Source organism: Polypterus senegalus, chromosome 5 (assembly GCF_016835505.1).
Source record: "Polypterus senegalus isolate Bchr_013 chromosome 5, ASM1683550v1, whole genome shotgun sequence".
NCBI classification, from domain to species: Eukaryota; Metazoa; Chordata; class Cladistia; order Polypteriformes; family Polypteridae; genus Polypterus; species Polypterus senegalus.
In genome coordinates, this window is record NC_053158.1 from 45938432 (window position 1) to 45956604 (window position 18173).

The 18173-nt window shown below is 35.8% G+C and overlaps 1 protein-coding gene across 3 annotated transcripts in view; it reads right to left on the reverse strand.

Annotated features, from left to right (window-relative positions):
* Positions 1-275: 275 nt before the first annotated feature.
* unm_hu7910 (un-named hu7910) overlaps positions 276-18173 on the reverse strand; it is a 143132-nt gene continuing 125234 nt past the window's right edge. For all 3 annotated transcript variants that reach the window (XM_039754571.1, XM_039754573.1, XM_039754572.1), the window contains 2 exons: positions 7301-7434; positions 276-4033 (listed from right to left, as the gene is read on the reverse strand). In XM_039754571.1, the coding sequence (XP_039610505.1) occupies positions 3883-4033; positions 7301-7434 (285 nt within the window). In that variant the 3' untranslated portion in view covers positions 276-3882. The remainder of the gene's footprint in view (positions 4034-7300; positions 7435-18173) is intronic.

The window sequence follows — 18173 nt, forward strand, 5'->3', positions numbered from 1 at the left end:
TTTGAACATTCAAAGAGACAACCTCCTGAAAATATGAACAAATTGCACGCTCTGTGCTTCAAAATAAATGCTGAAGAGATGATACTTAAGTCATCCCTAAAAGGATTTCTTCCCAATAAATCAAAAAAGTATACAGCTTATATTTACTGATAACTAGGCCAAAAAAAGAGTCAATAGCAGAATGAGGCAAACAAGAAATACTTCAAACAGTACATGGTAGGCTGCAAAGGAGGTCTTCATCCACTGAAAATGAATGACAAATTGAAACAAACAACTCATATGAGTTAGCAGCTTTATTAAACAAAACATAACATTAAAAGTTTACAAAAATATAGCACAGTCATACATTTGTGCATAAAAAACAACATTAAAGACTGTGGTAACTTTTAGTGTATTGAATTTTCCTTTTTTCGCAATATCATAAAGAATACATCTATGAAAGGTGAAATTTTACAGGACCTGTTAAAATAAATCTCCAGCATATTCAGTCAAGTATTAGATTAAAACCACTTAGTGTGAGCTGAGTAAATACCAAGTCACAGTGTCTCCTACTTTTGTGAAAAGAATATTGCTTAAAACAGACAGGCTAGATAAAATTAAATGTATTTATACATTCATTTCTTATTATTCTTGTAAAACTTTAACAAACTGTAAGAAACAGAACATAACAATATTTCATACTCATGGACTTAACATGCTCAAGTGATTCAACATCTTGGACCAACTTTATTTTCAGCATCACCTCGTAGCTTTGAAAATCAGAATTTATAGCGGGTGACGTGTATGCCCTACTATCAGACCTTGCATTGATGACTTTTGTAGGTCATAAGTCACACTCGGTATGAGACAATAATAGTAAAATTAATTAAATCTGCTTACTTGTAGCAGGAGTGTGGACACAATCCACTCCTATCACATTTCTTGCAATATCACTAGCTGCGCACACTACAGCTCAGGTCCCTTTCTCTATTTCTTCTGTTGGGAAGACCATAGACCATTAACAGAAACAAAAACAATTCACACTTTAAAGCCAACTAACCTTAAATGATACAAGAAAAATACAATTTCAACAATGAAACCACTATCCTGACAGGAAGCTAGCCAGGATACACTCTAAGAAACATGACAGTATAAGGGGTATAACTTTTTCTATTCAATATAAAATGCTTTCCCTGCCAATCCTACAAAAATAACAACATTATAGCTACACTCTGGGAGGTCGGAATGACTGTAACAGTATTTCTGGGATATCTAGGACGTTCATATATTTATCACATTCAACCAATATAATGAAGACAGGAGAACAAAGAATTGACACGATGACCATTAAGATTACTATAGATGTTTAAGCATCCTAAATAAGTGAAGGGTTAGAGTTGAATGAAATGTTTTACAAGCCACCATATCCCATATCACTGTAAATACTGTACAGATACACTCACATAAGGTACATATCATTACAGATACCAATTTAAAATGAATATTAACAATCTCAAGAAAACTGACAACTGTTTTATGCTTTCACATGTTTTTACATCAAATTTCAAAGTACAAAAGAACTTCATACAGGAAAGAAATGCACATTTTTTTAAATTATAAGCATACCAATGAATTAATATTAAATTAATAACAAAACAGTGACAGTCTAGACTGCTGCATATAAGTTTTTACAGAGAGGTTTAATGGAGAGGTCAGAACACCAAGAACAGAGTTTGACAACAGAAGTTCACAGAACACCACAAAACTCAAAGAAAAGTCAGAAAAGATTCTAAATGAATTTGATTTGCTCAAGCACTAAAATCTCTAGGAAACCTTAATTACAGAAGGCTCTGATGCCCTTAAGACCAAGTGGCATTCTTTTAGAGTATAAGAAGACCACCATGATGTTAGGCAGCATGTGAACTGTACATCCAGCAACACGTAGTCCAAGCTATCAGAAACACCAAAAAGGTGTTGGCCCCAAGAAACAGACACACAAAATGACAGCAAATATGATATAACCAAAATAATTGTAAATTTATGTGAGTATTATTTGCACAGAGATTAACAGCATGAAGGTCACATTTTTGCTTAATACTGACATATACCTAGTACAAATATGAGAAAACAATTTGAAGACAAATTTCTAATCTTATGTTGTACCTTTAGTTTTATAGTATAAATATACAAAGCAGAACAAGGACTACAGACTGTGAAACTGTACCGTATTTAACACAAAAATGCAGTTTAACATTGATATTCAAAAAATAAGTGAAATAAATATACCAAGTTACATTTGAGAAACATGAATAAAAGAATATTTTACAGAGTGGAGACTTCTTGATTTAATGCTCTCAAAGTTTAATCATACTGTAGATTCATTACAAACCTGTGCAAAATGTATATTCAGTGCATTAATACCTAAGTGTAAAGGCGTGAACTTTCAGGCAGGCACAAAAATGAAGCATCCATACAGCATTCAGATTAACATTCAGGAAAAACTGTGACTTTAATTAGCAAATTAATTTACTCAAATAATGGCAAACACAAGTAAATTAACTCCCTTTCACTTTTAAAACAAAACATTACTGAAAGTATATAATGAATAAAAGTACTATGCAGATATTAGTGGTGGACATTTGTAAATGGCTAAAATAACAATGTGATATTTATATAAAACAAATAATAACCACTAATTTAATATAACTTTAGGATTGTAGGGGAAGAAGCTTATCCCAGCTGCAGAAATTAATCTTGGGCACCAGTCCAGCACATGGCACACTAACACACACTCCCACACTCCACGCCAATACAGATTCACCAATATAGATCTTTAGATGTGAAAGGAAAGCTGAAATGCCTGGAGAAAAACTCCACACAGACATGAGAAAAGTGAGGGTTTTCATATAAGCAGTGAAAAATGTAGGTAATATTATGGAGAGAAAACTGCAATTCATAAAAGTGAAGTTTAATTTTGGAAAATATGACAAAATTATAAAAATATAAATCATTCAGTCATACTAATTTAACCACTTAGCTCATAAACGTTATATCACTTGGCTCTGCATTAAAATATAAAATCTCAATTTTTCCCCTAGTCTTTAGATATCAAGTACTACACAGGTCAAAAGGCACAAATTATAGTAAACTGAGACTATATTCTGCATGACAGCTCGGAGTCATACAGGCAGAGACGCATGAGTTGTAAGTGATTACTGCATAAATGCAACACTGCACTATTCACACAAATGGCACAACAAAAACTGAGAGACATTCCGTTATACTCTGATACAGATGTTATGGATTTCATGTGGAATTTGGACAATCAGTGCATTTGCTTAAGTCTCCAGAGTATTCTCCACTAGTATGCCTGACAGTAGGATGTCTTTGTAATTTGGTACCAATTAAACAGCCAAGTTTTTACATCTCGTCTTGTAATATACAATGCATGTCTCACAAGACATTGGCTCTAACAGATTTTATATTCACACAGAGACTTTTAAAGAACGTTTCTTTTTTTCTCTTTATACACACTTAGCCTTCATATAATAGGCATTATCTCCAAGGACAGCCAGATGCCAAGTTATTTAATCTTCATTCCTTCTGAGCTGGCGCTCTGATTTCCCAAGCTGTGTAAACAGTCTTACTGGTAAATTTACCTTTGCGGCCATAAAGAAAACAAAATGGGATCCGCAATTCACAGCAGCTGTTGAGATCAAGGCTCAATGACCCTTGCATGAAATAAAAAAAAAAATCCTGCAGATTTTTGGAATCTTGCATATTAATGTCGACATTAATGCAAACAAAGTTAAACTAAATTAACAGTGTGCTTACTGTACAAAGTATACAGATCTTTAACTCTTCGGCTTTGTGTCTTTTTCCTAGATGGGCAGATTTCAGTCTTTATATAGGAGACAGAGATCTTCTTTGATGAGGAGTTAGCTCTGGATGCCAAACATCAACAATGAAGATTAGTCTGTAGCTGTCGGCATTCTGCCAAACTTCGTGCTCAAATGAATCATCAAATATGAGCACTTTCCCTTCCTCCCAAAATCTGTGGAGTATAATTAGAAATATTTAATGTAAGAAATACTAATAATGTTCATCATTTATTAAGTAAAGAAATGCTTTAAACCCAAATACAGTCCTGGGGTACCACTGTTGCTACAGCTGTACGTTCCAACCAATCATCACAAATAAATGTTTCTGTCTTACTTTTAAATGATCTAATTAATTATTTAGTTGTTTTCTTCTCTTATTGTGCATTTAGAAATATGTGCTAGTACATTTACATGTAAACAAAATTCAGAAATTTGAATTCTTTGCTATATCTTTAATGTTAGTTTTCTTTTACCATATTCCTTTTAACTCACCTTCTTCTCTCTACTCCCTTAATTGCATCTAAATACTGACAATTATGCTAAGCAGTATAGACTCAGGTGCAAATGACACTAAATACTAAAAGAAAGCAGCTACTTCAATATATAATTCACTTGTGAGCTAATTAATAAGCAATGGCTTAAAAGACCACAACATAAAAAAGAGCAAAATCTTAAAAAGCAAGAAAAAGAACAATAATTAATGTCACATACACAAATTTTTGCTACAGTCCCATAAATATTTAGTAAACGTACTTTTTAATGTTTTGAAATGACCTGAAAAAGGCAGAGACTGGGAAATTACAGCTTGCTTAAAAACGAAGGAGTCTGTTTAAAAGAAGAAGTTGGTTGGGATTAACACCTATAGTTAAGGTGGTTTGCAGGACTGAACTTAAAATACCACTTAGTTAAGCCTTTCATTACCAATTACCATATGGATGGTATCTCATATATATATTTCTCTTCTGGTTCGTCCTGCTTCCACTTCAAAACCAGTCTCGCCCACACGCAGCCGACACAGCATTTCTTGATTCCTATTCGTCCTCTTCCAAACCCTTCCCCACGTTGCCTGTGGCTCCTCTTCAAAACCGGTCCCACCCACACGCAGCCAACACGGCATTTCTCTATTCCTATTCAATCTCTTCCAAAACCTTCCCCACGCTGTCTGTGGCCTCCCATACTCCTTGCTATTTTCGTTATACTGCAACGGTTTTTTCCTAAGTCTTCTCCTAAGTACTTTTTTATAAAATGAACGATAGTATCTTCTCTGTCGACGGGTTTTTGTACAACGTCATCTCTATTCCGGGATCCGGCAACTGTCGTCTCCAGCAAAACACAGGGATCCAGTGAAGTTGAGAGAGAGTAGGTGTAATATGTTCAGTGGATTTAGAACAGCAGGTTATCATCCTAGCAGCAGAATTTTGAATAAGTCGATGGATACGTTTTTGTGGGATGCCAGTTAGAATATCATTACAGTAATCTATATGTGAGGTGACTCGGGCATTAACCAATACTTCAGTACTGTGTTGCGTATGAACAGGACGAAGTCTAGAAATGTTTCGGAGACGGAAGAAGGCAGTCCGAGAAATGTTACTTATATGGGATGAATTATTTAATAATAATAATTAGTATTATTATTATTTAATAATTGCCATTATTAGTGTATAAATGGATATAAATAATTGCAAGTAAACGATTCGCCAAAATCTGTCGTATGTAAACAATACTGTTTTAAACGTTACTGTTTTTTCATCAGAAAACCCAGTTTTCATATCTACCTGTATTAGTTTAAATGGCACTTTGCCACTCATAATAGGGCAGACGCGCTGACGTATTGTGTCGACTGGGCAACACAGTGAATGCGGTGTCTATCTATATATGTCTATGTTCTCGACCATTGGCATTGGTTTCGCTCCTTGCTATTGGTCTCGCTCCTTGTTATTTTCGTTATACTGCGACAGTTGTTTCCTAAGCCTTTGTTATAAAATGAATGACAGTATCTTCTCTGTCGAGGGGTTTTTGTACAACGTCATCTCTATTCCGGTATCTGGCAACTGCCTGTTCCTATCAGTGAGTTATTTCTTGACACAAATCATCTCCAGCAAAACACCTATTCACAACTGTGTCTTTCAAGAAGTGTTTCTTTCTTCTTGATTTCTGAATTCCTTTCTCACCGTTTTCCATTCCTATTCTTACACCACCATATGCTACTGGCGTCGGCTAATATGGCATAACACTGAAGTAGCAGCTCTGCTTTAACATTCATTGTCATTTGAATCTGAGTCTACACTGCTCATCTCTAATTGTCAGTATTTGGATATAATTTAATGTACAAACTCTACAGAAATAAGTTGACTTAAACTTAAAATAATAAAAAAAAGTTAAATGCTTCAATCTATGACAAAGAAAACAAATTTCTGAAATACTTCTAAATGCAAAAATCAAACTAGAGCACTTTCCATAATGCAGAATAAGAAAAAAAAAGGGCAGCTAAACAATTAGATTGATGAGACATAAGAGTGATTCACTGATTTGTGAAAATGGTTGGAATGAAATCCTGTAACCACAATGGGACACCAGGAATGAACTTGTGAATCTATTCTCTAAACTAAATAAAAACTGCTACTGGGCCTAAACTAGCCTTGAATGTTTTTCTCATTAAGTAGATTTGGTTTGGTAATGGTATAATGGCTACTTGTTTTATAATTTTGTGAAATTAACAAAGCAGTGAGATTAACATGACCACGACGGCACAAAAATCTTGTAATCATTCAGTCTAGGATAATACAGCTTTATATAAAACTGGTGGCTTCCTGGCAGGGGTTGATAATAGCAGTGGATGGTGGGTGGCATCAAATGGTGGATGATACTGGCACAAGCATGTTTGTGGCTTCTGTTATTGAACTACTATGCCATATGTTATTATAAGAGATTTCTCTTAAATATACTGTACTGGTTCAGCATGCATTGCAGTTACTATGAACAATGCCAAAACGTTAACTATAACTAGAATAAAATACACCAAAATATTTATTTTCACCCAATCACTGATATTTCTGTCACAATACCCCTTAGAATATTAGAACATACATGTATGCTTATCTGAGGTAAGTGGTGTTTTCTAGAGAGGAAAATACTTGTCAGACAGCAATGCAGCTCAATAAACCAATTTTAAAATGGCAAAGGAAGCCTAAGTACAAGGTAGATACTTGTCTGTTTCCCCATCTGTGACTATATAGTAATTAAATGGGTCTCAGCAATGAGCTTTTTATCAATAATGCATTTCAAGAACATTCAACAGGATATGGATTCTGGGTAACAAAGAAAAGAAAACCTTGGAGGCAGACATCAGTCCCTAGGTACAGTATTGCAGATACATGTTAAAGGTCAGCCAACCAAATTAAGTAATAGATTGACATTTTTCTTTAACAAGTACTACTCACCTGGTATCATTGGCACATCGTATACGACAGCCTTCCTTTGGAATGACGAGGCCCAGATGCATTCTCAGCCGGCAGTTAGTGGGACCAGTATGTGGCCACACATGTGTTCCAGGGTGCATGACAGAGTACTTGATCTAAAGTTAGATTTTAAACAAAGAAACAAATAAATAAAAGTTTTAAGTGCAAGTTATATCCTTTCCCATGTCCATTAAGGACAATCAATAGCTTTGCATTTAATGTCACTTAAAAATTAATGTATCCACTTCTGGCACAAATATGGAATGTGGTTAAATTATTAATGAAAACATTCAATGAATTTAGATATTTTTTTGATATTTGAAATGCAATTAAGTGCTGAAATTCTTAATGAAATACCACAGAGAAAGTTTCCAAGAATTAAGTGCAAGAGTAATAAGCTTATTGTGACAACCAAAATTTCCAAACAGCAGCATTCTCACTATTCAAAAATCAAATAATTATGTGGCTTCAACATCTCTTTGCGTCTATCACTTCTATCACTTACTCTCATACAGAACTAGCAAGTACATCATTTTCCTCAATAAATAAATGACCAAGTATAATATTTTTGTGTCATTTGTTTAACTGGTTTCTCTTCATCTACTTTTAGGACATCAGTGAAAATGTTTTAGGTCATATTTATGCAGAAATATACAAAATTCTAAAGGGTTCACAAACTTTCACGCACAACTGTACTTATATACCTAAACTTAATTATTGTGAAACAACCAAGTGGCGTCTGCTTTCTGAACAAGAGCCGCCAAGACAACACTTGATGCAATTGCACTACTAAGTGCGCAACAAATTGCTACTCATACCTTTTTTTCTTCCGACTTTGGCCGATCGCCCCATGCCATTTTGCAAACTGGCTGGCCAAATCCCAGATTCGAGGAATAGATCAGACATTGGCCAGTCAATTTACAGCTACATTGGCCATTTCCTGATTTGGCCAGACACTTCCTGCTTTGGCCGATTTCGGGTTTTGGCCATGACACACATCATCTATATCATCCTCTTTAATAAAACCCCTGTGTGCGTCCAGGTGTCCATGTGTGTGTGTCTTTTGGTGAAGTGCGCATGCGCGAGGCTCGGTGCGACATGCGCGACCGGCATCGTGGACGCACACACACTGGAAGTTGAGCACACAGTGAATGGCGTAGCCATGGCCGCGCATGATCAGCAAATAAAGGACATCATTGCTGGGGAGACCATGGACGCACACACACTGGGAGCTGGGCACAGAGTGAATGGCGTAGCTGCGGCCGCACATGATAAGCAAATAAAGGACTGCATTGCTGGGGAGAGTGCTGATTGGGTAGTCGCGGCCGCGCACATAAAATCCATTGCTGGGGAGACGCCACACATACTGCCCCGTGCATGTTTACTAACTAACTATCTACTGACAACATGCCACCCAAAAAAAAAAAGGACACGTCAAGTAGGACAAAAGACTCAGACACTCAAATCGTATATAAGCAACATCTCCTGGAAGAACGGTCAGCTTAGCAAGTAAACATCAACAAAAGAAAGGCTGAAAGACAAAGAAAAATACGAGCAAATAGATCAATTGTAAAAATGAAAATGAGCGTCAGAATATTCCCCGTATTGATTTGGCTCTATCCTCTACTAATTTACCCTTTACCATAAGAAGGCGACAATTTCCAGTTACATTAGCCTTTGCCATAACAATTAATAAAGCTCAAGGGCAAACCTTAGAAAAAGTTGCCATTTACTTGCCAGAACCAGTATTCAGCCACGGTCAGTTATATGTTTCATTATCAAGAGTTAGAAGTTTTACAGATGTTGTTGTCAACGTTGTAGATGGTCCTGAACAAGAGTGTTTACAAAAAATGTCTACAATGAAATTTTATTGAAAAATTTCCTGAGGTAAAAAAATAAAAACATTTTCCTAAATTTCCTCAGATATTGTGTATTACATATTGTTATAAAGTTTTACACTAAGGCAATATTACTTATACTTACTGTATTGTCATATACGTTTCTATTTTATTTTTAATATTATTTTACTTTAGGCTTCTTGCAAAAATATTTTTAATAAAAAAATTAAGACAACAAACAGAATGAGGTCAAGGTTCCTTGCCATTTAATATAGACTGTTCCTAATAATGTTTATGCAATACTGTTCTAGCCCCTGTTACTGTAACGGGCTTAATGCCTAGTATATATATAAAAAAATCAAAGTCTGTCTGTCTGCTTTTTATGTGAGAACTACTTAACGGATTGAGATCAGGTTTTTTCCTATAATTTGCTTCAACATTCTGGTTGACATCGCAATAAGTATCATAGTTTGCTTGCAGGAGTGATTTATTCACGCTAATCCGAGACAGAGGCTGCGGGCTGAGGAGAGGAAGAACTGTGATGTCAGGAGTGGGGAGCCGGACGGGGCCCTCCTCACTCACACGCCAGCTTCCATTCGAGTCAGTGTACCTCTCGCGACGTGTGGGAGCACACCTTGCCTCTGCTTAGCTAGCAATAATTATGTGCTTATTGATTTTTACAGTTTGTCCTGTTTCACTACTATGCAGGTGGAGCCGCTGGGGACAGCGTATTATATATAATTATATTAAATATAAACATACAGTCTCATGAAAAGGTTTGAGAACCCTTCTCAGCCTGCATAATAATTTACTCTACTTTCAACAAAAAAGATAACAGTGTTATGTCTTTCATTTCCTAGGAACATCTGAGTACTGGGCTGTTTTCCGAACAAAGATTTTTAGTGAAGCAGTATTTAGTTGTTTGAAATTAAAACAAATGTGAAAAACTGTCTGTGCAACAATTTGGGTACCCATTTTGCTGATTTGAATGCATGCAACTGCTCAACACTGATTACTTGCAACACCAAATTGGTTGGATTAGTTTGTTAAGCCTTGAACTTCATAGACAGATGTGTCCAATCATGAGAAAAGGTATTTAAGGTGGTCTTCCCTTTGACTCTCCTCTGAAGAGTGACAGCATGGGATCCTCAGAGCAACTCTCAAAAGATCTGAAAACAAAGATTGTTCAGTATCATGGTTTAGGGGAAAACTACAAAAAGCTATCTCAGAGGTTTCAACTGTCAGTTTCAACTGTAAGGAATGTAATCAGGAAATGGGAGGCCACAGGCAAAGTTGCTGTTAAACCTAGGTCTGGCAGGCCAAAAAAAATGTAGGAGCGGAATACGCACAGGATTGTGAGAATGATTACAGACAACGCACAGATCATCGCCAAAGACCTGCAAGAACATCTTGCTGCAGATGGTGTATCTATACATCGTGCTACAATTCAGCGCAATCTGCACAAAGAATATCTTTATTGCAGGGTGATGAGAAAGAAGCCCTTTCTGCACTCACGCCACAACAAAGTCGCTTACTGTATGCAAATGCTCATTTAGACAAGCCAGATTATTTTTGGAACAAAGTGCTTTGGACTGATGAAATAAAAATTGAGTTATTTGGTCAAAACAAAAAAGCACTTTGCTTGGCGGAAGAAGAACACTGCATTCCAAGAAAAACACCTGCTACCTACTGTCAAATTTGGTGGAGGTTCCATCATGCTGTGGGGCTGTGTGGCTAGTTCAAGGACTGGGGTCCTTGTTAAAGTCGAGGGTCGGATGAATTCAACCCCATATCAACAAATTCATCAGGATAATGTTCAAGCATCATTCAGAAAGTTGAAGTTACGCAGGGGTTGGATATTCCAATGAGACGATGGCCCAAAACACAGATCGAAATCTGCAAAGGCATTCATGCAGAAGGAGAAATACAATGATCTGGAATGGCTGTCACAGTCCACTGACTTGAACATCATCGAAAAATCTATGGGATGATTTGAAGCAGGCTGTCCATGCTCGGCAGCCATCAAATTTAACTGAACTGGAGAGATTTTGTATGGAAGAATGGTCAAAAATACCTCCATCCAGAATCCAGACACTCATCCAAGGCTATAGGGGGTGTCTAGAGGCTGTTATATTTGCATAAGGAAGCTCAACTAAATATTGATGTAATATCTCTGTTGGGGTGCTCAAATTTATGCACCTGTCTAGTTTTGTTATGATGCATATTGCATATTTTCTGTTAATCCAATAAACTTAATGTCACTGCTGAAATACTACTGTTTCCATAAGGCATGTCATATATTAAAAGGAAGTCGCTACTTTGAAAGCTCAGCCAATGATAAACAAAAGATTTAAGAGGGGTTCCCAGACTTTTTCATATGACTGAATTTTGTATATATATATATATACATACAGTAGTGTAGTTATGCTGAAAATATATAACCACAACATGAGCGTCACTTTTGAGACAAGTTACAAAGGTGGCTTTCTATGTTTCTATCAGTTTTTCTTATAGCAAAATGACCATAAATTTGCAGAAGTCAAAGCATTTCATGTTGCAAGCAGAGTTGAGAAGAGGTGGTCGAATGGGACTACCTCTTCACCACATTGCATAAATTTGGGTTTGACCCAAACATAAGTGCATGGATCAAACGACTCCTGGACACCTTCCCATTTATCTTAGCAGATCAGTTTAAATATCTAGAGGTAAATATCACAAGTAAATATAATGCTCATTTTCAACAAAATTTTGTGGTAAACAAGATGTGAATAAATGGTCCATCCTCTATCTCACATTAGCATGGAGAATCCAACACTGTCAACATAAGCATCCTTCTCAAGCTTCTTAACAAATCTTTTTTTTAAGAAATTAGACTCAATCATAACTTAATTTATTTGGAATTCGAAACATCCCTGCATCCAAAGAGTGACTCTATATTGACCTCAAACAGAAGGGGGCATGGCACTAACTTTCAGGTTTTTACTGGGTGACAAATATACACACCATAAAGACCTGGGGCCTAATGCATAATGCACATGCCTGCCATGCAACCTCATCTCCTCTCAGAATTAAGCCTCTTTGAATATGCAGATCAATATAAATAACCCTTAAGTTCAGCGTTCTGTGAAAAGACAATGGCAAAAGCATGGGGTAAATAGAAGAATTTAAGCAAATACCAAGTGAAGGAAAGGAAAAATGTGCTATTTGTTGGTTTAAGCAGTGGTATAAACAACAAAAGAAAGTTGATCGAGTGACACAGAGTGTGGGAGAAACTCGAAAGTTCAAGTTTAGAAAGTTGCACAGTGCCTAAATAAAGAAGTGGTCAGATATCAAAGTGCAGTAAAAAGGCGAGTCGTATCCCACCATTTCAGTGTCATATGGAAGCTTATTAAGGTACATAGAAAAGAAAAAAAAAATAGGGACAGAGAGGAAAAAAGCCCAAAATATCAAATTTAATTTTGAAATTTCCACTTTAATCATGTTTATTTTGTCATTAAAGTGGAATGTCATAAACCTCATCTTAAAATCATTTAATTTACTAGTTTCTCAAATCACAACATAACTAACGTAGCATGTTAAATGCTTCGTATTTTATGTGTTTTTCTTTGTTCATTACATGCTTCTTAAACGACTGAATACATTACAGTTATGATATTAGAGCTCTCTGAACAATTTAAATATTAAGATATATACTTGATTTCATTTTCATGATGAAATTAATTAAAGCATGCATTAAAAATGGGGCACAGTGGCGCAGTGGTAGTGACGAGCTAGCATCCAGAGATTTCTCCTGCCTCCCGCAAGATGCTTGCTGCACCATGAGCAACCCTCGATGAAATAATTTATTGCAGCAGTACTATGTCTTTCAAACGTGCTAACCCCCAGTTCCTGTGCTTCCTTTTCTTTCTCCAAGTAATCAATCGCCACACAATAAGTTCTTTAATAAATGTAAAACCATCTGTAAGCTTAGAACACCAGTTCTTCAAAACATTTAAGGAACATTGAGGCGCGAGGCAGGAACAATCCATGAAAGGGGCGCCAGTTCATCACAACCGCTGTCCACTGTGTCCAGATGTTTAATTATTAATAGTGTACAATATTTAAATGAAGTTAAAAATGTATCTGTATAATGTAAAATACATACTTTACTGCATTTCATCTTAAAAATGATACCAACAGCTCCAAGAAGATCGCTCTCAGAAATCTAAATTGACTTAGATCATCATATGTAAATATGCGCTTTCTTCTATTGAACTGAATTGAATTCATTTATTGTTATTGTATGGTACAATGAGAATCAATATGCAAATCCTCCATAAACTTATTTTCCTATAAAATGATAACAGTAATAATAATAATCTATACTAATAAAAGGCAAAGCCCTCACTGACTGACTGACTGACTCACTGACTGACTCATCACTAATTCTCCAAGTTCCCGTGTAGGTAGAAGGCTGAAATTTGGCAGGCTCATTCCTTACAGCTTACTTACAAAAGTTGGGCAGGTTTCATTTCGAAATTCTACGCGTAATGGTAATAACTGGAAGCTATTTTTCTCCATATACTGTAATGGAGTTGAGTTGGATGGCCGTTGGGGGCGGAGTTTCGTGTGACGTCATCACGCCTCCCACGTAATCACGTGAACTGACTATCAACGCAGTATGCGAAAACTAGGAAGAGCTCAAAAGCGCTGAAGAAAACATGCATTATATAATTGAGAAGGCAGCGAAACAATAAGAAGCGAGCGACTGACATATACAACCATATTCATGAGTGCTGCTACTTCGGAAACAAAGCACGGTGTAAACCTAAATTTTAAATTAAGTTCATAGACAGGCTGCCGCTGGTGTTTGTAAATTAGTGCCTGCCCATATAAGGCCGTCTGTCAGCAGCAATCCAATAGAAACACTGCCGCTAAATATTCACGGGTGAAGGACTGTGCTTATGCAGAGGAAGATGAGATGGTCAGGGTGGTGTTTGGCACAATATATATATATATGTATATATGTGTATGTATATATATATATATATATATATATATATATATATATATATATATATATATATATATATATATATATATATATATATATATATATATATATATATATATATATATATATATATATATATATATATATATATATAGCAGAATACCGCATGCTTGCAGAGAAGTAGTGTGTTAAAGAAGGTACGAAAAGAAAAGGAAAAATTTTAAAAATAACGTAACATGATTGTTAATGTAATTGTTTTGTCATTGATATGAGTGTTGTTCTCATATCTATCTATCTATATATATATATATCTCTATATATATATATATATATATATATATATATATATATATATATATATATATATATATACAGTATATATATATATATATATATCTATATATATATATATTCTCATATCTATCTATATATATATATATCTCTATCAATCTATATATATATATATATATATATATATACCAGCAGCAGAGAAGTAGTGTGTTAAAGAAGGAAAGAGAAAGAAAAGGAAACATTTTGAAAATAACGTAACATGATTGTCAATGTAATTGTTTTGTCACTGTTAGATATATATATATATATAGCAAAATACCCGTGCTTACTTGCGATGTCATGTGTTAAAGCAGTTATGAAAAGAAAAGGAAACATTTTAAAAATAATGTAACATGATTGTCAAAGTAATTGTTTTGTGTATTTGGCGGCAGCGTCACAAAGTTGTTTTCGGTAGCTGCATCAGAAAATGTACCACAATGTCTGACACGCCTCCTTTTTAGTGTTTTCTCACAGCTTTCATTGCTGCTGTCATATATATACACACACACATACATACATACACACATATATATACACATACATATCTTCATATCTACATATATATATATATACATACCTATCTACATCAAATATACACACACACAAATTATATATATGTGTGTATGTATATGTATGTATGCTGTGTGTGTGTGTGTGTGTGTGTGTGTGTGTGTGTGTGTGTGTGTGTGTGTGTGTGTGTGTATATATATATATATATATATATATATATATATATATATATATATATATATATATACTTACATACATATACTACTTGTGTGTATGTTTGTATGTGTCTATATGTGTGTGTATAGCTTTGGTTACTGAGTGCAAGGGAAAAATAATAAAATATAGTCTATAAGTTATTAAACAGTAAAAATTAACGTTTTAAGAAGTACAGGTACATTGAGCACTACTGGAGTGGTTTGGTAAACTATATTTTAAAGACTGTGTAACACAACAGGTAAGTAACTAACAGCAGCTAAAATATATATGGATCATCTCTCGGTAGTAGATCCCTTTTGAAAGGCTACACGACGGCTGTGGTATAGAAATTACATTTTCTATGTGAAACGTTCAAATGTGTGCCTCTGGTAATGTGCCTTACCGGCATTTAAAGAAAATTTGTTTTGTGTCCTCTGCAGTGTTAAGAGAGAAAGGCTTTGGTTTGGGATAAAAGGAAAAAAGGTGTAAAGAAAGTAAAGTTGCCTTTTTCTTTTATATAGTATAGAGAGATGTGTTCGCTGACGTTATGATCGCCTTTTGGGGACAGTCGCGGTGGGAATTGTGTAGACTGGTGAGACGTCCCGCCATTAATCGGCTGTGATGGCACTGTCAGTCCTTCACTGCGTGCGTGTCTTCATAATCCGAGGTGAGGACCTGATAATCGTATACGTGCAAAAGAAAGTGTGAATCGCCTTAATATTATTTTGCCGTGGTGTAGAAAAGGGGTCCCGTGTTTGCACTTGTCTGGGCTATAGCGCAGGGGGAGGAAGAAAAAAATTAAAAGTGCTCACTTTGACTTAAGGCAGAAGCGCAGTCAGCATCTCAAATCCTGGCACAGCTATGCACGCGCGCTGGCTGCTCGACTTTTGCTGGCCAGGAGACCCCAGTTTTTGCAGACACGTTCACGATATCAAAAGTCTCAGCGCTCTTTGGAGGTCATTCATATAAATATATATTTATATATATATATATATATATATATATATATATATATCAAAATACCCGCTACTGGCGGAGAAGTAGTGTGTTAAAGAAGTAATGAAAAAGAAAAGGAAACATTTTAATAATAACGTAACATGAGTGTTGCTGTCATATATATGCCTGCCTAAATAAGTCACCCACGCTTTGCTCTTACTTTTTTACCGTTCATTTAATCATGGCTAGTGGCGGAAAAATTATAAGATGGAAGGAGGATGGCTTTACCAAAACAATTATTGATGGCGAATCGATTATTCATAAAGCTTGAATTGGTGATCTGTTTTTCTGTGTTAACCTCATATTTTTTCATACTTCTTCTCAAACCAAGGTGGTGCGAGGGTAAAATGAATCGGGATGCACTGATCAAAGTAATCGGTGTACCAGGAAATCATGCATTGACAAGAGTTCCCCTTTGCTTGTAATGCAAAGTGTGATTAAATGCATTATTTTTTAACGCGTTACGGAGCACATGCACCGAAACTTCTCAGCTGTGCTTGTGCTAAGAAAAAGACAAAGTTGCTTCAAAAGACGGCGGAGCTCAGCTCAGACCGAAATGAGGTAAATGGGAGGGGAGATGATGACGTGACTCCCCCACCCGCCTTAACTGTCAACCCCACAAACACAGTCTCTGGAATTTGCATAAGCACACCCTTCACCTGCAATTTTAACTTAGTTACAAAGTGATCAAAACTCGTTTATATCCTCGTCCTCTCATTAAACTTGTATCCCGCATTACCTGTGGGCATGAGAAACGCCAGCGGCAGCCTGTCTATGAACTTAATTTAAAGTTTAGGTTTACACCTTGCTTTCTTTCCGAGGTAGCAGCACTCATGTATATGGTAGTATATGTCACTCGCTCGCTTCTTATTGTTTCGCTGCCTTCTCAATTATATAATGCATGTTTTCTTAAGCGCTTTTTGGAGGTCTTCCTGGTTTTCTACGCACTACGTTGACAGTCAGTTCACGTGATTACGTGAGAGGCGTAATGATGTCACACGAAACTCCGCCCCCCCACGTCATTCCAGCTCAACTCCATTACAGTTAATGGAGAAAAATACCTTCCAGTTATGACCATTAGGCGTAGAATTTTAAAATGAAACCTGCCCAACTTTTGTAAGTAAGCTGTAAGGAATGAGCCTGCCAAATTTCAGCCTTCTACCTACACGGGAAGTTGGAGAATTAGTGATGAGTCAGTCAGTGAGTGAGTGAGGGCTTTGCCTTTTATTAGTATAGATATATATATATATATATATATATATATATATATATATATGCCAGCAACACTCATGACAATGACAAAACGATTACATTGTCAATCATGTTACGTTATTATTAAAATGTTTCCTTTACAATTACATTAACAATCATCTTACGTTATTTTTACAATATTTCCTTTTCTTTTTCATAACTTCTTTAACACACTACTTATCCACTGCGAAGCGCGGGTATTCTGCTAGTAATATGATAAAACCAATGAAAAATATACAATATGAAAGCATAAGTGACTCAGGTTGTGCAATATTACAACTGTAGTGCAAATTTACAGTGAGGTAATTATGTTTATAAGTACAAACAGTTCTACCAGGAGCACTTGATGGACTGATTGAGCGCATTTATAGGATGAAACTGTTTCTGAACCACGAGGTTTCTACAGGAAAGGCTCTGAAGCATTTGCCTTATGGGAGAAGTTCAAATAGACTGTATGCATGGCTGAGGCAATGTGTGCTAGACACTGTATCCAGATAATCTTCATTCTGATCAGCTGCTGTACAGCTGTGATTCAACATTCAGATACAGTTGGTTAAAATATTCTGAGTGGTACAATGAGAGTAACAACGCTAAAGCATCTATGGTATTTGGAATAATTTGGCCATTCTGTGAAGCATTATGTTGTTCCAGGTTGACTGCAATCAGATGCCTTAAACTAATAAAAGATATGCGGTTAATTTCAGTGTATTTGATAAAGCTGTGTCAAGGATGTGAATCTAAA